Source organism: Quercus robur, chromosome 2 (assembly GCF_932294415.1).
Source record: "Quercus robur chromosome 2, dhQueRobu3.1, whole genome shotgun sequence".
Classification (NCBI taxonomy): Eukaryota; Viridiplantae; Streptophyta; class Magnoliopsida; order Fagales; family Fagaceae; genus Quercus; species Quercus robur.
The window spans coordinates 11,836,775-11,859,137 of NC_065535.1; the positions used below are offsets into that span (position 1 = coordinate 11,836,775).

At 37.3% G+C, this 22,363-nt stretch overlaps 3 protein-coding genes and 1 long non-coding RNA gene across 4 annotated transcripts; all 4 read left to right on the plus strand.

Annotated features, from left to right (window-relative positions):
• The first annotated feature begins 9,547 nt into the window (after positions 1-9,547).
• LOC126712377 (mediator of RNA polymerase II transcription subunit 8-like) lies at positions 9,548-12,041 on the plus strand. Its single transcript, XM_050411686.1, has 5 exons — positions 9,548-9,659; positions 9,745-9,928; positions 11,033-11,140; positions 11,247-11,311; positions 11,676-12,041. The coding sequence occupies exons 1-5, from the start codon at positions 9,573-9,575 to the stop codon at positions 12,024-12,026; spliced, it is 795 nt and encodes a 264-aa protein (XP_050267643.1). The 5' UTR covers positions 9,548-9,572; the 3' UTR covers positions 12,027-12,041.
• Positions 12,042-12,879: 838 nt separating this feature from the next.
• LOC126712378 (uncharacterized) lies at positions 12,880-13,150 on the plus strand. Its single transcript, XR_007651106.1, has 2 exons — positions 12,880-13,026; positions 13,121-13,150. It is a non-coding gene; the product is annotated as an uncharacterized LOC126712378 (long non-coding RNA).
• Positions 13,151-13,166: 16 nt separating this feature from the next.
• Positions 13,167-15,943, plus strand: LOC126694849 (ubiquitin C-terminal hydrolase 12-like). The gene is made up of 6 exons (XM_050391365.1): positions 13,167-13,278; positions 13,648-13,733; positions 14,939-15,196; positions 15,290-15,508; positions 15,596-15,704; positions 15,789-15,943. Exons 1-6 carry the CDS (start codon positions 13,167-13,169, stop codon positions 15,941-15,943), a joined length of 939 nt encoding a protein of 312 aa, XP_050247322.1.
• Positions 15,944-16,040: 97 nt separating this feature from the next.
• LOC126712379 (ADP-ribosylation factor GTPase-activating protein AGD5-like) lies at positions 16,041-17,996 on the plus strand. The gene is made up of 4 exons (XM_050411687.1): positions 16,041-16,400; positions 16,541-16,716; positions 16,986-17,343; positions 17,929-17,996. Exons 1-3 carry the CDS (start codon positions 16,151-16,153, stop codon positions 17,082-17,084), a joined length of 525 nt encoding a protein of 174 aa, XP_050267644.1. The 5' UTR covers positions 16,041-16,150; the 3' UTR covers positions 17,085-17,343; positions 17,929-17,996.
• Positions 17,997-22,363: the final 4,367 nt, after the last annotated feature.

Sequence of the window (22,363 nt, forward strand, 5' to 3'; positions counted from 1 at the left end):
ACCTTAAAAAGCTAAAAACTCTTATTTTTTGAATTCTTTAAAGGGTTTAATTTTTTTTTTTAAATTCAAAAAAGAAGATTCTGTTTTTAAAACATTAATAACCAATAAATTAAGAAAAAGTGTCCCATTTAAAATTTATATTTCACACTCAGAACTTCACCATCTAACTGGACCATCACTTCTTGTAGTTTCTATTCTCTGGAAAATTACTTTGACTCTGCTAATTAAGTTAGATTAATAGTTAAGATTACAAAATTCATAATTAAAGATTTGATTGTGAACTCAAAGTCAATAACTGAACCGGGTCAAGCTCTATAATTATAAGCATCATGTTCCATGAATGAGATTGGTTGGTTAATGAAGGATAAAATTATAGAACATAGAAATTTTACCCAATGGAAAAAAAAATTAAAAAAAAAAGAACAGAGAAAAATATAAAAAATATGAAGGTTGGTCCACAACTACTGCTTGCACCGAAAGGCCATGACTTCCAAATACAAGAAGCTAAAAAACATAGGAAATTTATAGGGTAGGAAATGACCTTTCAAGACCCCAGAAAAGCACATGGAAAGCCATGTTACCTTTGCCCAAAACCTAATGTAAAGACAGGTAAGGATTAAGGACTATAGAAATATTATTTAGCAAGAAAAAAGAATAAAGAAAAGGGACTTGAAAACTGAAAATGTTAGCTAGGCTAGCTGCTTACTATTTCAACCAAAACCTAAATCTATTTCCCTTTCATTTTCTTTCCCCACTTCATAAAAGAGGACCATTTGGAAACTTTAATTGTTGCCTCACCGTTTACATGTAAAAGGGGAGGCAACAATGAATATAATAATGGATGTTATAGCACATATTATATAAGGGTTTTATTAATGTATACCTTAAATATGGTGTATGTTTAAAGTATACATAGTAAATTATTTTATGAAACTTCTTATAAGAAAATGAAAAAATGAACAAATTTTTTTTACATTAACCAGATCCATTATATAATATAACTGACCTCATCACGTGGATATGATTCTTATAGAAAGAGATCTTACATAGAAAAATAAATTGAAAACCCAACACAAACATGTTTTGATCAGTTTCGATCTACACCAAGAAAAAATTGACACCGTCACTAAACCAAGTTCCAATTATTTCGTGGAACAAATGCTTCACTACCAATCAACTAAAAATTATGTAGTATTAGGTCGTGGAATCAGAAACGGTGGGATAGTACTGTGGGCTGGACCAGGATTGGTGAACTTTAAATGTAACAATTTTGGGCCACACATCACACATGCATTAAGATTTTGAGAGCATCAACATTGTATATTATGTTCAAACTGTGTTGTATATCAGGAAGAAATAGGTACGTAATGGACCCATTTACAGCTCATATTAGAAGTCCAAAGCATCAAAGGACTTTACGGAAGTACTATGCACCATACGTAGTTGCACATGGAACTGTATAGCATAGAGGGAGTAACATTGGTGTCAAATCCAAATTAATCTAAAACATAAGTGACCCACAATAGGGTATAGGGAACAACATTCTATTCAAAATGGTCCAAGCCAGGTTGGATGATTTGCTGCATGGACTTTCAAGTTTGAACTTTGGAGACGTAAATGAAGCCAAAACAAAATGATAAGTTGAAGTTCTGTACCTAAGCAACAAGTTTATGATTGTGTTAGTTTGACAAGCCCAACGCGTTATGATTATAGCATGAAACGGGAAATTCAAACTCTAAATAATAGGATGTATTGACAAATTGAGTTACAGAATTTTTGACTGTAATAGTTTTTTTAGTAAATAAACAACTAACAAAATACGTCCAAATGCATTCTTAAGTCATGTACTCTCAATTACTATTAAAAAAAAAAACAAAAACAAACAGGAAAGAATAAATGAAGGGATGTGATTCATGTAAATGATATTTCATATTTTGAACTATTCCTTAAATAGGATTGAATGCAAGGCTAGGGAAAAAAGAAACTAGAAGCCAGAACAAAACAAAACCAAACCAAACAACAAAAGTAACGTGGGTGATGGAATGTGTTCTATGATTTTATATCAGTTTCTTTCTTTTTATTTTTTATTTTTTATTTTGGGAGAAAAAAGTTTTTTACTTATTTTGTTAGTAATGAGTTATGAATTATGACACAGACTGCTACTGTGGGGAACAGGTACCCAAAACGAAAAGACCGACCGTAAAGAAGGGCTAACTACCCTAATCTCGATAAAATGGAGCCTAGGTAGGCTCATAACTTGGCAAAATCATTGCTCACTAGGCCACTGATTAGATTAGACTTGGAAAGTTGGAAGTTGGAACAGAATAAGGAAAAAGTTCCACCAAAAAAAAGAAGAGACGGCAGGTCCAAACAAGTGAACAAGAACAATCTCAGCCCCATGTACGAGAGAGTTTTTAAAACTTAAAACCTGCAATCTCAGAACCAGGAAAAAAAAAAATATAAATATATATATATTAGTTTTTATAAAATCCCACTTATCCTATTAGAAATAGTTTATTTAGTTTTTTCTTGAATATTATTATTATTTTTTTTGTTAAAAGTGAGTTAAAGTATACTTATATTTTTAAAAAGTAAGAAAAAAAAAAGAAATTTTAAAAAATTATACATAAAAGTTAAAGGGTCCAGTTAATGAGTGCCCTTAAAATATTTGTTAATTGACTATTTTAATTTTTAGAAAAGTTTTGATATAATTTTCATGGAAAATATAAAAAGCTGCCAAAAAATCAGTTACTTTTTTTCCTTTCCCATCAAAGTTTCTAAAATTAGTTTCTAAAATTAATACTTATAAGGCATATGTTAACTTTTTTCCAAAGTTAAAAAAAATAAAAATAAAAATAAAAAGCTAGATTATAATATGTGTCAAACATGCACCATATGTCTGGACTCTAAAGCTTATTATAATATGTGCCAAACGCGCACCATATGTCTCTACATTATAGTGTTCAATTGTTCGTGTACAAATTATACATGGGAAAATGAAAATTTATTTTCTTAGTGCTAAAATGAGGTTAATATTTGGTTCAAATAAAATTCCATTTTTTCTAATGTAAAAAGGTTGGTGAATTTGCACGAAAGATTAGGTCTAGCTGAAGCCCATTTGAGACCGTGGGAGAGTTAATAGGCCAGGGCTGTAACAGTATTCTTAGGCCCATTTACTGTGTTATGCACCTTATGGTGAATGTCATGACTCATAACCCAAAAGAAGAGAGAGAGAGAGAGAGGAGGTAGCTAATGTCCAATTGTCCATGTTTATCTTTCTTTTCACCCCTCTTCCAGTCAGTCATCTGTTTTACACAGTGTCTGTGACACTGTTTAGGTACTGTAGTTTCCATACCTTATTTGTATAGTATTTATTAAAAAATATATAGTTTTTAGTATCTTTTATATTAAATATGTGACGAAAGAGTAAAAGCTAGCTCATTTGGGGGGAAATTTTTTTCCTTTACCCAAATGACATATCGCCATATTGTTATGGACTCACGGCCATCTTTGACCCAAACTTTCAGTTGTTAGGTTGGAGACAGTCCATTGATCCAACTCAAACCAACTTCTCATCCTTTGTTTTTTTGGTGTAGAAGATCATGTTAACGAAGTGTTTATGAAGCAAAATAAACATTTCAAGAATGTTACGGGAGCCATAAAATATTGATAGTCAGTTTCCAGGCGAAAATGGGTAATTACCCATAAACATCTAACTATTCAGTTAGTTGGCCCGGTTTGGAAAGATATTGGGATTCTAGCAACTCGAGCCTCAGAGGCTCGATTTTGGGCCTCTAAATCGAGCCTTTGAGGCTCGGTTTACGTACTTTGACATGGCAAAAAAGACGTTGGAGTACACGTGAAAATCGAGTGTCTAAGACTCGATTTCGACGTGGACTAGACATGGAAATCGAGTCTCAGGCACTCGATTTCTAATAGGCATTTTTTGAATTTAACGCTCTCTCCAATCTCACTCTCCCTCATCAATCAAACCCCTCTCTCAGTCTCCGACCCACTCTCACTCACCCTCTCCTTCTCTCACTCTCTCAGCGTTACCGTCACCGTCGCCGACGCCGACCCACTCACCCACTGACCCTCTCAGCCTCACCGGTCTGACCTCTCTCTCTCTCAAACCCCTCTCTCAGTCTCAGCCTCACCGACCCACTCTCACTCACCCTCTCCTTCTCTCACTCTCTCAGCGTCACCGTCGCCGACGCCGGCCCCAACCCACTCACCCTCTCAGCCTCACCGCTCAGTCACCCTCTCACTCTCTCGCTCACCGACCCACTGTCGCACGTCCCTGTCACCCTCTCTACTCTCTCACTCGCCCTCTGCTGTAACTCAGTCTCCACTATCTGAAAGAAAAAGAAGAAAAAAAGGTGAGTCCCTTATGCATTTTGCAATGTAATTAGTTCTTTTTTTTTTTTTTTTTTTTTTTTTTTTTTTTTTTTTTTCTGTACTGAATTTGTAATAGAGGTAAAATATTCTTGTTTTACCATTAGTTTTTAATGGTTGTTGTACTGATTACTTAATTAACTACATATCCAGCAAAATAAAAAAAAACTGTGTACTCCACTTGCTATAAATTGGTATTTTAAGTTGTTGTTGTTTGTGGTATGATATCTTCAGTATGTGAGTACTCCCTTGTGAATTCCTCCTGTTGGAGTAATCTACTTTGAAAACCCAATTGTAGTGGTTTTTATAAGTCATATTGAGTTATTACTTTTCATATTTTCCTCCACAATGTTCTGTATGGAAGAAGTGATTTGGAGAATTGTAGGAATTAATTCATGAAATTTGGTTGATAAAAGTCTAAATTTGTTATCATTTGGGAGTTCTAATCAATCTCCATGCTCTAGTTTCTATTTGATTATGAGCTGATGTTTCCCTTCAAGCCTTCAAGGAAAAAGAAAAAGAAAAAGAAAAAGAGAAAGTTATAAACAAAATGGGAAATTAAACTTAAGTGTAGAATGGTAGAAATGTCCTTGATGTTCCTCTTATTTCTCTTCAAGTCTTGGGTATTTAGAACTACTGGACAAGGTTAAGCTAACTGTGTTTCCAATCTAAAATTAGGCAGCAAAAATTGTATTACTTAAGTGAGAAGATAAATATCTTCCTTGGTGCTTTTTAATGTAAATTTTAAAGTTGATGTAGCCAAAATAGGGAATTAATTTGAATTGCCATTGTTTTACATTAGTGCAGTTGTACAACACTGATTTGACATGTTATGTTTATTCGATTGTGGATGTTGTTTAGTTGATGCACTCAAAGAAATAACTAGTACGATGGTTCAGTCTTTCATCTTTTACTCGTTTCATTGTACAAACTAGCTTTAGTTGCTCTAACTCATACCTATATATTTAAGCATATTGTGTGTTCAATTCTGAAACTAACTGCTTATCATTCTTCTTCAGTATGGTTGTTGCAAATGCTGGACGAATTGATTATACACAGCCTGGACCCATTGACGACTCGGTGTTGTCACAGCAGGCGAAGCATCGGTCCGAAGCTATTTGGAATGGGCGGGTAAAACACTCAACTAAATATACCCTTGTGCACATGCATTTAATCCATACAATGTACACGTATTTGTTGTCATATATTAATCCATGGTTTTGTTATGTGCAGGATCCAGGGTCCATTACCTGCCGTAGCCGTAGTTCAGAGTTCTCCAAGCAACCTCTAATGGTGGACGACCGAGTGAGGAACATCATCAACACAGTTGGTTTGGAGGGACTCCTCTGGGTCCCGGGTAGAGAGATTGACAATGGCCTGATAACGGCCTTAGTGGAGCGATGGCGGCCCGAGACTCACACATTTCACATGCCACATGGTGAGGTCACCATCACATTGCAGGATGTGGAGGTTCTTCTCGGGCTTCCTGTTGATGGTGACGCTATAACAGGGAGCACACAAAAAACTTAGGTGGATGTGTGCTGGGACTTCCTTGGCTTTCGACCTGTAACTCAAAACAACCATAAGCAACTTGATGGGCAGAGGATTCTCATCAACCGGCTTTTGGAGGAAGTTGCTAACCCATTGCTGCTTGATGCTGAAGAGGATCAGCTGCATAAGTACGCACGATGCTACATCTTAGCGCTATTGGGGGACACAATATTCATGGACAAATCCGGTGATAGAGTGCATCTAATGTGGGTGCAGCAGTTGGAAGACCTTTACAACCCACGGAGGTACAGTTGGGGAAGTGCTTGCCTTGCATGGTTGTATCGAGAGCTATGTAGGGCAAGCGAGGACACCAGTCAGATTGGTGGGTGCTTACTGTTGCTCCAGTACTGGGCATGGGCCAGATTCCCCTATTTGTGCCCGACAGTTGAGCGTGGCCTGCCAGTGGGTGCTTATGGTCCTCCAGTACGTGGTCCACTATCCCTGAAGTAAGTCTCTACCTCATACTGCTATAACATACTATCCCAAGATCATTACCAACCCCACAATCATGTAACTTGATTTTATTTATTGATTTTAAAGGCTTCTAGCAATTTTTTATGTCAACGTAACAAAATTTTAAACCGAGGTTGAATGTATATGATTATGTTAATCTACTATAATTTTGTGACTCTCAATATAGCTGGTTTGTGCTTTGTCTTTTAAAAGGGCCGTTTCTTATTCTAGTGATATTATTAATTAGTTTAATATCTTTAAGATTATCTCAGTAGTTATATGTGATTACATTATCTTAGTTTTAACATTATCTTAGTTTCATATTGATATTGATATTATTAATTAGTTTAATATCTTAATTTTAACATCCAAATAACATTAATTGATACGTTTCAGCTTTTAGTATTATATTGATATTTAATATATGTGATTACATTATAGTTTTAAGATTATCTCAGTACTTATTGATCCCTTCTTCTTCATTGTAGGTGGTTGTGGGTCCCAAACAAGAAAAATAGGCCCGCCCACATCTTCAGGGACAGGTATCGCGAGCAACTAGCTTCCATGTTGCCAGACCAGGTATGAAAATGCCTTATTTTACGCTTTTACGAACGTCCATATAGGTTTCATGAACTTTGAAATATAAACATTGTTCCCTACTGTGTTGTGTACTTCTTTTTTGGCTACTGTAGGTGGTGTGGTAGCCATATGAAGCTCATTTTGACGACCTCCCGCCGTGGTTTGTTGCAGGGAGGGCCGTATGGACAGCAACAGTGCCGCTTGTATGTTTCCACCTAGTAGAGAAACATACACCGGATCGTGTTGTTCGTCAATTCGGGATGATCCAAGAAATTCCCCGCAATGTTAACACTGACATAGTGCTTCATGGCATTGATTTGAGGGGGAAGATCGGTGTTAATTGGATGCAGAAACATGCTGTGCATATCCTTGAGTGGGGTAATCGCTTGTATCGGCATTGTGAAGCAGTGCTTGGTGATATGCCTCCAGAGCACGAGTACCACGACTGGTTCAAAAGGGTGACTCGGAGGTTCATTGATAGGCCTGGTGCTGTAGTGACTCTGCTGGTAACTTCTCAATGTCTTCTACATGTTACCGTATTTCTTACCATGAAACCACTGTTTAGAGAGCATGCTGTTTGTTACTACATTTTTTGCTTAGCACTTCATCTCCCTTTAATTTGCAATTATTAGTAGCAGAACCAACATTTATTTTTTTTATCAATTGGCATTGTTGATTTCGTATTGCATTACTAATATGTGGTTTTTCCATGTGCAAATTGAAGGATACGTCCGTTTGTTGAGGCGTCACCTAGCAGGCACGGAGGACCACAACAACATTACTGAGGTGCTGACGGCAGTGCAGGCGATGACACGTGTCCAACCTCCTATCCCTGAGGCCCCGATTGAGGAGGCAGCTATGCCTACCGGCCCAAGCACGAGCACAGCTCCGGCCGGATGTCAATCTCGTCCGCCTGTTGCTACCCCTCAGCTTGTCCCTACCCCCGATCCCTCTGCATCCACCCCACATGCATCCGCCAGCCCCACCATCCCTTCATCCACCCCACATTCATCCCCTACCGTCACCATCGCTTCACCCAACCCACATTCAGCTCCTACGCCCACCATCCCTTCACCTAGCCCACATCCAGCCCCTACGCCCACCATCCCTTCACCCACCCCCCATCCATCTCCTTGCCCCACCATCCCTCCACCCACCCCACTTCCTTGTTCTGGGTCTGACGTCCGTCCACCCACCCCACAGTCATTTCTTCAGCTGTCACCCATTCCATCCTTTGACCTGGGTATCCCACCTGACATGCAGTAGGAGCCACCCTCCCATAGTTCGTTTAGTACCCCTTCTTCAGCCATTGACCTACCCCATGTTCAGGTTGAGTAGGCTGTTGGGTTACCTACAGCGGCTGAAGGTCGGCCTAAACGCATATCAAAGGCACCTCCGTGTGGGATAGGGGGGCACAAACATGGACACAATCTTGGGCCCGAGGCATCTGACGAAGGACATGCAAGACCTCCTCCTCATTATACGAGACGGCGTAAGATTCAAAAAAGGTATCTGAAAGCTTAATGTGAAACAACACACTTTATTCCATTATTATTCCTCTTTTCACATTTCAATAAGATTATTTTTGTTTTCAATATGGTTTGAACGTACATTATTGGAACTAGGTGAATGCGTCAAATAAGGACATTAGCTAGAGGTAGATATTCCAACAAGGATATGGTTCTTAAATGTGACAATGGAGGTAACCCAACATGTGTTGGTTGTTAAATGCTTTTGTTGCAATTTTATTCCTTGCATCATTTGTTATTTTAATGTAGATATATTTTTATGATACCACAGTCTATTAATAGAACTTCTATTAATTTGACAGGTGATTGGTGTACCTGTTACACTGAATGGAGATCTGAAGAACCAGTTCGTGGAGACCAATGTTGGTTTTGATACAATATGTAAGGTATTAGTCATACTGGCCGGAGAGCATGCTGTGGTGCACGGATCCACGGCGGTGGCTGCTTCCCTTGACCTCTACACCTATGTATGTTTCTCTTCGATTTCCCACTCCCTCTGGTACACACACTCTCTCTGTGTCTCTCTTTTTGTTGCTATTTATTTGCTGTGGTTGTTTTGTTTTTAATGTTTGTGATGTGGGGTTGTGTTGAATTGGCACAAAGATGGGAGATTTGGGCCTGACTTGAATTCGATATTGGTTGAAATGGTGATTACAGCATACCCTTTTGAGCTTTTGTGGTTTTGTGATGTGTGCGCTGCATTATGTTGCTGTGATTGTTTACTTTGGGTTTAATTTCTTGATTGGAATATACCCTTTTGAGCATTTGTGCTTTTTATGTGTGTGTGTTACTGTGCTTAGGATTTGTGGTTTTGGGGTTTGCGTTAAATTGGGTTTTGTTACCTTGAATTATGTTTCGCCTAATGTTTTATTTCTTTTCCAAACTATATGATAATGCTGTTTGCATGTTTTGTTAAATGCTTTTGGTCTAATTAGGTCTTTGAACACATTTTGTGAATATTTTCCAATGAAACACATAATATAGCTATCAAAGTTTTTAATCAATTTGTGGGATTCTGTGATTACAGTACTACTAGTTATGCTGTCTTCAAAACTGTTGCCTGAGATGGAAGTGGAGGACAACTCCAAGAGGGAGCAGTTGCTTCTTGGGATGCAAAACTTGCCATTATCTTCACAAATTGAGAAGTTAAAGGTTTTTTAAAGTTCATTGAGCATCCAAATTTCAATATTTATTTATTTTCATGAATTCTATGCATTTAGAAATCTCCATTTTACAGGCTAGAATTGATATGATTGGAGCAGCTTGTGAAAGTGCAGAAAAAATGATAGCTGACATGCGTAAAGCCTATATGTTTGGAACCCGTCAAGGGCTGACAATTGCCCCAACTTTGGATAAGGGTCAGGCTGCAAAAATTCAAGAACAAGAGAATTTACTTCGAGCTGCTGTAAATTATGGCGAAGGCATTACTCTCAACTGTCTCTTTACATTCACTGCCCTTTAGATTATCTGCTTTTCATCTAGCTCTAAATTTATATTGGTTAATTGCTTTCTTGTATCTTGAGATGAAAGGCCTTTGCATGCAGTCTAGTCTTGTAAATTTGTTTCAGCAATTTGTCGTCAAATAGTACCACCTCTATGACAAAGAAAAAGTTCGACAGAAATGATTTACTGTATGTTTCTTGTCACTAAGGACGGCTTTCACAGATGCTTTGTGCATATTAGAGTAGCTGCAGATGGATTTTCTCTTATTGTGTTTTGTCTGAATTCTTCTTATTATTGTTAGCAGTTAGTAACATTCTTAAACATTGACACAAATTGCTGCTTCTAGTGCATATATAAATAAGTTTAATTTCCTTAACCCCTCACCTCCCCCCAAATATAAGCTACTTTTGTGATGTATGCTATTGTAGCAATGACAAAAGGATTGAGAATTTTAAGGGCCTCATTTTGTGTTCTTAATTAAGCACATTCTTTTCTGGCACCAGCCCTTTGGCTTAGTTATCTGATTGATGATTAATGGGAGACACATTAAAGTGCCATATAGAATTGATAGCTTAGGTTCCCGGAGTCTTTCTCCAAATTGTCCAGACACAAGTTGGTTGATGGATCAATTCCATCCCCTGTCAAAGAATTGTGTCCTCATTTTGAGGATTCGTTGGTCTAGACCCGCTTGAAATGATCTTAATTGTTGATCTAGAGTCCAAGTTGCAAATTATTCTTTCATCACGTTAAATATGGGCTTTACTTTCTAAGATAATCTTTACATTTGCATATAATTAAGGGTTCCTTGGTCTGCTTAAAATTTAGAGCTAGTACATAATTTAGTAATAATGTTTTGGTGAGTGTGGCTGCTTGTCAAAATGGACATTGAGGTGCAAGATCAGTTGCATATTAAGGACGGTGGGCCAAAGCATATTTTCAGAGGTTTTGACTAATAGCAATGTAGAGTATCTTGAAAATAATATAACCTCTAATAAAGCTTCAAGTTTTTGTGCCAGAAAGATGTATTTGGTCTAGGCATACTTGTAAGTTTACATTTAGAAATGATTGGTTTATGCATGTAGGATTACGAATACCAGGAGACCAAAGGCAGATCACACCTGCACTTCCATCGCATTTGGTGGATGTGATCACTGTAGGTGATGGAGTGCAAAGTTTTGCTGATGCATCTGGTAATAATCAGTCACTTGTTGAAGCATGATCTTTTTATTTTTGGAATATATACATTGGATTGAATATCAATTCTATTTTGGTGGCTTTTGCAAAAATTTGTTCTAGGAATGTATTCAAAGAATACCCCTGTGTCATCAAATAACATCAGTGGACAGGGCACTTTGTTGCAGGTATGATCCTTGACTTTATTTTTAAGTTTCACATTGTGAAGTTTTACATGATTCATTAATTTTTTCCTGAAATTGTGAATTAAAGAGGCTGGCCTACTAATGTTAAAGCCTAAACATCATTCGTGTGGTTGTCCTCTAATTTTGATTTACGATTACTGATATCCTACACACCCTAGTGTGCATAAGTGGGGCATGCTATGCTTTTATCCCTATCTTGCTATGTTTGTGTTAACAAGTTGTAGATAAAGGTTTGGGGTTTGTGTTAGCCTGTTGTGGCTTGATATTCTGCATCTGTAGGATGGGAATTAGGGTCTTCTTTTCTGAAGGTGTGTGTTTTGTCCAATTACCAAAAACTTTTAAGCAGGCTTCTGCACCACAACTTATTGAAAGATCAGCTGCATCTCCTAGTGCCACAACTGCTACTTCCTTTGATAACACAACAACATCTCCACTACAATATGCCAATTCTCCTAGGTCAGGTACAAACATGATGAACACACCATCTCCTCAGCAACATACCCCTCAGCAACTGCAGCAGCAACAACAACAGCAGCAGCAGCAGCAGCCAAGGCAGAAACTGATGCAACTACCTCAGCATCAGCAGCAGCAAATCCTTGCACAGCAACAGTTCAGGCAATCTGCAATGCAAGGACTGGTACAGGTGAGGAATAATACTACAATATATGATTTTGAAGTGGTTGCATCTTTTAGTTGATTCAATAAACAATACTGAATTGCTAGTTATGTTTACGCTTCCAGTGTTCCATCCAAAGTTGAGGCTGTTTATGGAAGTTTGGACATATAATTTCTTGCACTAGAACATGCTTAATGATATGTATGTTTGTAAATGAACTTTCACACCAACTTTGGTTCTATTTAGGATAAAATTTAAATTTTGGAGATCTGATGGGTTTTCAGGACTTAGTGGAGGTAAGAAAATCCTTGTATTGAAAATGGGTGAAACAAATGATGTAAACTATTTTGAGAATGAAAAGGAAAAATCTTCTCCCTTGGTATTTGCCTCCGTCTTGTATCACACAATCTGTTCCAGAGCTATTGAACTGATTGAATTCGTTAAATGATAAGAAAATGTTGGAAAGTTAGTGAGAAGTAGTTGTTTAGGATTCTAGAATGCATTTTTGGAGTATCCTTATTGCTTTTGTGAGCAAATGTGAGCAATTTTTTGTTTTTTTTTTTGTTTTTTTTCCCCCAATATCCCATGCAAGGGAAGTGTTTTTTGGATTTTTCTTGGAAAGTTTGGTCAATGAGCTAGAGCTCATTTGGCACCTTCTCCTCCTCTTATAAGTGCTAGATGGAGGGAGGCTGAAATTGTGGGTTCGAGACCCTTTGGGTATGTGCGTGTGTAACTTACCACATACAATAGCTTACTCTGTTGAGATGAATATGACTTATTTGCCTTTTTTTTGGGGCAGCCAAATGGAGTTCTGGTTTTAGTTTACATTGTGGTCACAGTACATTATAGGTTTCGATTATTGCTGGTGTGCTAAGATATAAGCTATTTATCTATTTTATGTGTTTATGTTCTTTTTTTTCTAATCGCTAGTTGTAGCACAAACTGAAACTGCTAGTACTGTGGAGAACCAGCCAGTGGAGGATCCTCCATCATCGAGGTTCACATGGAGGATTGACAACATTTCTAGGCTGAATGCGAAGAAGGTCTATTCAGAAGTATTTGTTGTTGGTGGTTTTAAATGGTATTGTTGGTTTCTTTTCATTGTTGAAATGTGTTGAACCTTCATTATGTGTGTATTTCCATCACTCATCTTATTGTTTGCTTTGCTTGGGCAGGCGTGTGCTTATTTTCCCAAAGGGAAACAATGTGGACCACTTGTCTATGTATTTGGATGTTGCCGATTCACAAAGTTTGCCTTATGGGTGGAGTAGATATGCACAGTTTAGCTTGGCCGTGGTTAATCAAATTCATCATAAGTACTCAGTCAGAAAAGGTACCCCCTTGTTTATATTATTCCTTGGGATTTTTTTCTTTTTTCTTTAAGAGGGAAGGGGTGGGGGGTGGGGGGGGGGGGGTGTGGGGAGGAGGCATAGGTAGCAGTTTTGATCATTTTATGGTTTTGGCAATGAGTTGTAATGATTCCAAGAATTCTCCCATGTTTGAAGGTTTGAGTAAGATGCAAGAATTAGTTTGTTGGCAGTTGGGGCTAGCCTTGTTAGACTAATGTACCCTTGGCAATGTTAATCATAATTTGGGGAGTAGGGTCTGGTGTTGGCATGATTACTGGTGTGGGGATTAGCCATTGAAAGTAACTTTCCCGATTTTATTTGAGATTGCTATTTCTAGGGATGTGTCTGTGTAGATGTGTTGGTGAATCAAACTGTGGAGGAAGGGTGGAGTTGGGATATACCATTTCATGATGGTTTTAATGATTGGGAGATGGAGTTGGTGGGGGGGGGGTCTTTTTCCACACTTTGGAGCCGCATAAACCTTCAAATGAGGATGGGATAGGATGAGGTGGGGGTTAAGGTTGAAGGGGGATTTTGACATATAGTCCTTTTATGGTGCTCTAAGGGATCTAAGTCTACTAGTTTTCCTTGGAAAAGTATTTGGGGTGTGAAGGCTCCACGGCGAGTGTCTTTTTTATGTTTGGACGACTGTGGGGGAAGATTCTCACAGGCGATTATTTGAGGCGAAGGGGCTTTACAATTGTGGATTGGTGCTGCCTCTGCCGGTGGAGTGAGGAGAGTGTTGATCACCTCCTGTTGCATTGTGGGGAGGTTTCTCTTTTATGGAGTTTTGCTTTTAGATCGTTTGGTGTGAGTTGGGTTTTACCCAAGAGGGTTAGTGACTTATTGGCATGATGGAGAAACTAGTTGGGAAAACATTCTTCCAATATTTGGAATTTGGTACTACATTGTGTGATGTGGATTATTTGGAGGGAGCACAATAATTGTATATTTGAAGATTTGGTGCTTACCAGTGATCAACTTCTAGCTTTATTTGCATGAACCCTGCTTGATTGGTGATTTACTTCTAGGGATTCAATTCCACCGTTTTTAGATTCCCTTTCTTCTTGTACATAATTTTTTTATTTTCTTTTCTGTTGCTTGTTCTCATTTTTTTAGGCTACTTCATATGTTTAATGAAGTAGTCTTCCCTAAATATATTATTTCGTACTCATCAAAAAAAAGAAAAAAAAGGGCAAGGAGCTTAAGGAGTGAGAGCCAATTTAAATGCTACAATTTTCTTTAGTAATCCATAATTGTTTTTGTTTACATTTACTTATTAAATTTTTTTTTTTGTTTACATTAAATGAAAATAGCATGTTTGAACTTGCCTAACCTGCAGCACATGCTCGTTTCTGTTTGTTTATTACAGCAATTGAGCATGTGTCTAGATACTTCTAAGCATGTCCTTAGCCGAATTATTAAACATATTTATGTTTCGACTCTTGCTTGTTCTCTGCAACTTGGTGATTTAGACCATGTGATTTGAAAACTCTAAGGTGATTATGGGTTTAGACTGACGTTCAAATTTGATCTGGTCAATAGTGATTTCTTGTCCCATAACTGGATGTTGTCTTTGTTGTTTGGGTGTACCCATAATTATTGTTGTGACTCCCATCATATTCTCATTATGCAGACACGTAGCATCAGTTCAATGCGCGAGAAAGTGATTGGGGCTTCACGTCCTTTATGCCTCTTGGCGAACTATACGATCCTAGTAGAGGTTATCTTGTCAATGATTCTATCATAATTGAAGCTGAGGTTCTACTTCGTAGGGTTGTGGATTATTGGACTTACGACTCAAAAAAGGAGACTGGTTATGTTGGACTTAAGAACCAAGGAGCAACATGTTACATGAACTCACTTCTCCAAACTCTATTCCATATTCCTTATTTTAGGAAGGTTAGTATTGATCCCTATTTTCTTTTCTGTAGCACTCGAAAATGTCCCCTTTGTGGTTACTTTAGAAGTTAACGTCCTGGGTTTATATTGCAGGCTGTGTACCATATGCCTACAACTAAAAATGATTTGCCATCAGCTAGCATTCCTTTGGCTCTGCAGAGCCTATTTTACAAGCTCCAGTACAGTGACAACAATGTTGCAACAAAAGAGCTGACCAAGTCTTTTGGATGGGACACATATGATTCTTTTATGCAGCATGATGTGCAAGAACTTAATAGGGTTCTTTCTGAAAAACTTGAAGACAAAATGAAGGTAAAAATTTGACGGGATTTCTCTTCATGAGTTTTTTTCAGATGTGAGACTTATTAAAAATCTAGGTTTTTGTTGATTTGTCAATAGGGAACTGTTGTAGAGGGAACAATACAGAAGTTATTTGAAGGGCATCATATGAGCTACATTGAATGCATTAATGTGGATTACAAATCAACAAGGAAGGAATCATTTTATGGTAATGTTTTCTTCAAATTTGAATGAGGATTTTGTTGCTTCTCCTGTGCTGTATGGCATGAACTTCTTTATATGCGTATGGTAGATCTTCAGCTTGATGTCAAAGGTTGTCGGGATGTTTATGCCTCATTTGATAAATATGTGGAAGTCGAACGTCTTGAGGGTGATAATAAATATCACGCTGAATACTATGGATTGCAGGTTAGTTGCTACTTGCCAGTATGCATCTTTATACTGTAAATATCTTATTTAACCCTCAGTAGAATTCATGCCAAGATAGTAAATCTAATTAAAATTGTAGAGTTTAGTTGATGTGTTTTCTTATCTCCTAAGCTATAATGGCTTAGACTGGTTAACCGAGATTATTCCTGTTTTTACCTCATTTTTTTCCAAATCCTTATCTGCCTTTCTAGCTAAATTTGATAATAGTACTGCATTAGATTCTTTATGCATGATTTAACTACATATGAGCAGGTTACTCCTGTTCCAAAGCCTCAACATGTTGAGAAAATGGAGTCAGCATCGACAGTGGCCCAAGATGAAGCTACAAAGCAGGCTTTGGATGCTGCTTCTGTTGTCTCTCCACCAAAAGTTGACTTTGCTACTGACCTATTCGACATGTTATCCATGGATGGTCCAAGTGAAAATGGTTTAGAGGCAGCTTCACCTGATGATAATGCTTGGGCTGGTTTTCAGTGTACGTCTCTGCTGAGTACATATTTTCACTTTCTGGATCATCAAAACAGTATTCCTAATTTTGTGCATCTTTTTGCTAACATGTATGTTGCATTTTGAGATTAAGGGTTATGGTTGTGCTTTTGTTTATGGTTGTTGCAGCTGCTGAAGAAGCATCAACAGCTGAGAAAACTGGTCCGACAAAGCCAGTTGAAAGTAGCCCCCAGTTAGCTTCTGCAATTCAGGATCTTTTTCTAGATTCACCCTCAGTAATGCCTCCTGTTTCAGAGAAACCCAAGAAAGATGTAAAAAATGATATTATGAGCCTTTTTGAGAAGGTAAATGCTTTGCATTATTTATAAGATTGTTATGAACTAATTTTTTACTAGGTTTCTACCATTTGTTTTTAGTTAGTTATATTAGATTTATATTCGGTATTTGGAGTACCAGTGTAAAAGTTCATTTTTATTCAATTTAACACAATTGAGCTTGTGGAACACCCCAACAGTTGTCTATGAGTTTGGTTGGAGTGTATAGTTTTCTGGTTATTGTTATGCGTTGCATGTAAAAATTAACAAACAATATAAGATTATGGTTTGAATTGCAGTCAAATATGGTGTCTCCATTTGCTCTGCATCAACAACAACTTATGATGCTGGCTCAGCAACAATCCCTTCTCATGCAGTCGTTTGGGAAAGATACTTGATAATTATCATGCAGTCCAAGGAAACTAATGAACAGGCTGATGAGGTTCTAAAGTAGGATATTTTGGATTGTTGGACGCTAGAAAATCACTACGGATGGACTGAATCTGAGTGTTAAACATGTTGGGTTTAGACCATCGGTAATGATTTTCTGGAGTCCAACAATCCAGAATATCCAACTTTAGAACCTTATCAGCTTTTTCATCAGTTTCGTTGGAGCTAATCTGAATGAAGGTTTTGAAACCTTAATTGAATAAAAAGGTATGCTTGTTTCCCAAATATTGCAACCTTGAATTAGCATAACGAGATTTAGCATTAAAGTTACCTCTATTGGGTTTCACTTTGTATGATTTTTGACTTTATTCATTGTATTACAGTTGTCATGAAGCGTCATACGCTGCTTGAGTCACTTTGATTTCCCAATGTAATTATATTACTTGTAAATTTATCACACCCTTTTTTTTACATAGAGTAAAAAAATTCCTATATCAGAAAGTTAAGTGCTTTATGGCGAGTCTGCAACTTCTATTTAGTTATCAGGATGTCATTTAATCAATGTCTTGGCTCAAATGTCATGGCATTGTAATGGGTGGATATGGTTGTCATGGGATGCTAAACTGGGTACTTATTTTTCATTTCTTTTTTTATTATTCTCTTCATTTAGGAATTAGGATGGGTTGGCTAGTCATTAAGATTGATGGATTTATTTAAAGTTGATTGCATAACACACAAATATTGCATCTAATCAATTGCAATAATTTTATTTTATGTTTCTAGATATATATTTTTTAGTTTCTTGAGTTTTGGTTAGGATTTGGTCAATGACGTTATCTCAAAAATTGACAGTGAGAATGCTTAGGGAAGAATTACAGCTACTCCAGGAGCCTGGATCATATGTTGGTGAAGTTGTCAAAGTAATGGGGAAGAATAAGATTTTAGTTAAGGTAAGTAATATTCCTAATTGAATGCAGTCAATTGTAAATTTGCAGCTGTGCCTTAATGGTTTCTTTTTTTGAAAAGTAATGATATTTTAGCAAGGGAATAGACTATTACATGCACAAGGAGTGCCTTAGGAGTGCCTTTTTGTTAATAAGAGATGGTTTGATAACAGTTTGAATACATTTTTATGTAATGTTTCATCTTGTTTCCCAGGTTCATCCTGAACGGAAATATGTTGTTGACATTGATAAAAATATCGATATCACCGAGATAACTCCATCAACAAGAGTTGCTCTCCGTAATGACAGTTATGTGCTTCATTTAATCTTGCCAAGCAAAGTTGATCCATTGGTCAACCTCATGAAAGTTGAAAAGGTTCTAGATTCCACATATGACATGATTGGCGGTCTTGACCAGCAAATTAAAGAGATAAAGGAGGTTTGCCTCGTGTACCCTTTTACTTTCTGCATTTAAACTCCAATGCTTATTGTGTCTCCATATTACTTCCTTGATTAGGGAGGCATATTTGGTTGTAAATCATACACTCTTTTAAACTAAGCATTTTGGATATCAACTTCTCTTTTTCTTTGGCAGGGAACATGCTCCATCAATCATATTTATGGATGAAATAGACAGTATTGGATCTGCTCGAATGGAATCTGGTAGTGGCAATGGTGACAGTGAAGTGCAGCGGACTATGCTAGAGCTTCTCAACCAGCTGGATGGATTTGAAGCATCAAATAAAATAAAGGTATCGTGTGTGTTTTCATTATGCAGATTGGGTTGTTTAGTTTTTGGTACTTTTCTTTATTGTGACCTCAACTATTTAAACAGATTCATCTCTTATTGTAAGTATTTGGCAAGCATGTCAAAATGAGATGTTAAATGCTTTTATTTTTCTTCATTCATCATGTAGCTAGATGGATACATGGCTAGGAAGATGAGAATTAATTCTGTACTGGGTTCCTACCTTGATCCCCTTGTTGACAAGGTAAAAGTTCAAGCCCTTTCTTCCTTCTGAGCTCATTATAATTGGCCAGTTGCTCGTTGCTCCCTGATATTTGGGTCATTTAGTCTTCCCTGTAGCTGAATTATGCTTTTGTTCCCTCTTCTTGATACAGGTTCTTATTGGTGTATCTATGTTCAGCAATGTGGTCTGGGATTTGGGATTTTAATAGGTTATTTAGTAAACTAGTAAAGCTTTATAATGCTCTTCCTATTTTCCGATGAATTTTTTTATGAAATATTTAGTTAGTTAGTTAAGCACAAAATTTGTAAAAAGTATTTTGATCAGCAGTGCAACTGATATCATAGACTGTAGTAAAAGATAATTAGCACAGCAAGCCTGTTGCTGATATCAGACTGTACAAAAAGATAATTAGCACTTTCATTATGCAATTAGGTTGATTGATTTTAAACTCTGTCAGGTTGATTAACAAGGAGTACTATTCTTGACAGGTTAATACAGTTTTCCATTTGGTTTTAGTAGCTGCAGCTCTTCTTCAACCAGAATTTGGAATCCAGGAAACTCAGCCATACATCAATAATTTGAGGTAATGCAGCCACTACTCTGTTGGTTTGAATGTTGAATCTGATAATGTTGAATAACTCAAGTCCATTTAAGTCCGTGCAGTTGGTTAGTGGCATCAACAACAGTGGGTTCTAGTGCAGCATATGGAGCACGATACTTGAGGAAGAGATCTGCCTTGATTAGTGGAAAATCTTAGTTTCAATCTTTACCTTGCAGACAACTGACATAACACCATCAGTTTTGAGATATGTACTGGGTCTCAGCATCAAAGGATTTGAAGAAGTAATGGTGGTGCCAAGGTTGTGTATCTGTATACCGATATTGTTGTAAATTACGGATAATGTTGTAAAATGGATAATTGAGATATCTGTACTGGGTCTTAGTTTTGAGATATTGTTGTAAATTACGGATAATTGAACTATTTGCTATCCATTTTACTCGTTACATTAGTTGCGTGATGCAGCTTTTTCCTATAATACAATGATATTACTTTGGCAACTATAATTTTATTGAATAGTTACTATTTTAATGTGGTTGTAGAACTTTTAATGTATGCTCCCTTCGCCTATGGAAAATTTGGTTTGTGGTTAAAATGTGTTATGGGCCCTGGAAAATTTGCTGCAGGGGAAAACTAATTCTGGTCCCATTATGCCTGCGGCAAAAAAAAAAAAAAAAATCACAGTAGAACTCGAGTATCTTATACTCAATTTCCATAAATGGGAATCGAGTCTCTAAGACTTGATTTCTATTTATGGAAACCGAGTATAAAATACTCGAGTTCTACTGGGAATTTTTTTTTTTTTACCCCAATTTGAGATGTAAAAAACATAATTCAAGGGGAAAACTAATTCTGGTCCCATTATGCCTACGGCAAAAAAAAAAAAAAAAAAAAAAAAAATCACAGTGGAACTCGAGTATGTTATACTCGATTTCCATAAATGGAAATCGAGTCTCTAAGATTCGATTTCTATTTATGGAAACCGAGTATAAGATACTCGAGTTGTACTGGGAAATTTTTTTTTTTTTTTTTTTGCCGCAGGTCATGGGAGAATTATTCTGTACTTGAATTATGTTTTTTACATCTCAAATTGGGGTAAAAAAAAAATTCCCAGTAGAACTCGAGTATTTTATACTCGGTTTCCATAAATAGAAATCGAGTCTCTAAGACTCGAGTTCTACTGTGATTTTTTTTTTTTTTTTTTTTTGCCGCAGGCATAATGGGACCAGAATTAGTTTCCCCCTGCAGCAAATTTTCCAGGGCCTAGAACACATCAAACAACCACAAACCAAATTTTCCATAGGCGAAGGGAGCATACATTAAAGTTCTACAACCAGATTAAAACAGTAACTATTCAATAAAATTATAGTTGGACAAAGTCTTAGCACACAATGGCAGTTCAATACTAGAAGGGCCTTGTGGTTGAACTTGCCAAAGTAATATCATTGTTCGTATTATAGGAAAAAGCTGCATCACGCAACTAATGTAACGAGTAAAATGGATAGCAAATAGTTCAATTATCCGTAATTTACAACAATAAACAAAATAACAACTAAGTTAATACAACATAGTCTACATATTCGCCTAGCGGAAGCTCCATACTGATATAACATATTATACATAGTCACCTAACACTTGTCCATACTGATACAACATACTCTACATAATCACCTAGCTTGTCCATACAGAAGATAACGACAAGTCCCACGTACAATGTCACTTACGAAAATCAAGTCTCCGCTTGCCTGACAAACATTAAATACGGTTATTAGTTTCCAAATGCAAAGAACAAAAACCAAATGACATTCTGAGTATATTATATAAAAACAGTGACGACACTTGCCTAGTTCATAGCACTACCACTTGTCGAAGCCCCATGGGAATTGGGACAGCATCTGCGGTTATGCCCCTCTTGATGACACACTCTACATCGTTGCCTCGGTTGAATCTCCCTCAACTCCGGATCTTCCCTCCGGCTTCCCCGTTCTCGCCGTACCCCATCCATTTCATTCCTTATTCTTGACATCGTAGGACGACCTTTGGCCCGCAACAATTGTGGGTCAGGCACCCACCGTGGTCCGCGAACGTCTGTCCATAATGACTCTGACTTTGGCACCACAAAATTATGTGAATATGTTTGAATGGCGTTGTTCAGACTGTAACATGGGTCAATATAGCTGGGTGCATCGAGATACAGACCTTTAAGAACTTTAATTGCATGTGAACAAGGGATCTTCAAGTTTTGCCACTTTCCACAACCACAGGTTCTATCAAATATGCGCACATCATGACTGTGATTTCCCCCTCCAGCTCTATGGTTGTTATACGGGGTAACCACTTGATATATACCCTCTGCATGATTATAATTCCTCAGAGTGTGTCCTGCAATTTTCTGCTCATTTTTGTTATAGATCTCCATTGCATAATCACTCCACACCTTACCTCGAGAGAGATCAGAAGTAATTTGTTTATGTCGATCGTGGAAATATGCAACAAGTTTAAAAAAAGTGAACTCAACCATTGCAGCAATGGGCAAACCGCGGGCACCTTTAAGAACCCCATTAAAGCACTCAGAGATATTGGTTGTCATTGCCCCGTAACGTCTTCCACCATCATGTGACTGGGTCCATTTGTCTACATCCTCACTCATTAGATATGTGTATGGCATATAACGTATAATCCGGCGATAAGTAGGGTTTACACCCCTCAGTAAATTAATCTCGGCCTTCTTAATGGTTTGCATTATGGACACAAATTTAGCATCATGAGTCGCATATCCAGCTTTCAAGGCCAATGCCTTTAAAGTCGGTTTA

Coding starts and splice junctions, on each gene's coding strand:
- LOC126712377 (XM_050411686.1), top strand. CDS start 9,573: ATGGAAGTGGAGGACAACTCCAAGAGGGAGCAGTTGCTTCTTGGGATG. Junction 9,660..9,744: donor CACAAATTGAGAAGTTAAAG/GTTTTTTAAAGT, acceptor TCCATTTTACAG/GCTAGAATTGATATGATTGG. Junction 11,141..11,246: donor AAGTTTTGCTGATGCATCTG/GTAATAATCAGT, acceptor AATTTGTTCTAG/GAATGTATTCAAAGAATACC.
- LOC126694849 (XM_050391365.1), top strand. CDS start 13,167: ATGTATTTGGATGTTGCCGATTCACAAAGTTTGCCTTATGGGTGGAGT. Junction 13,734..14,938: donor ATGATTGGGAGATGGAGTTG/GTGGGGGGGGGG, acceptor GCAGACACGTAG/CATCAGTTCAATGCGCGAGA. Junction 15,197..15,289: donor ATATTCCTTATTTTAGGAAG/GTTAGTATTGAT, acceptor TTTATATTGCAG/GCTGTGTACCATATGCCTAC.
- LOC126712379 (XM_050411687.1), top strand. CDS start 16,151: ATGCATGATTTAACTACATATGAGCAGGTTACTCCTGTTCCAAAGCCT. Junction 16,401..16,540: donor TGCTTGGGCTGGTTTTCAGT/GTACGTCTCTGC, acceptor TGGTTGTTGCAG/CTGCTGAAGAAGCATCAACA. Junction 16,717..16,985: donor TTATGAGCCTTTTTGAGAAG/GTAAATGCTTTG, acceptor TTTGAATTGCAG/TCAAATATGGTGTCTCCATT.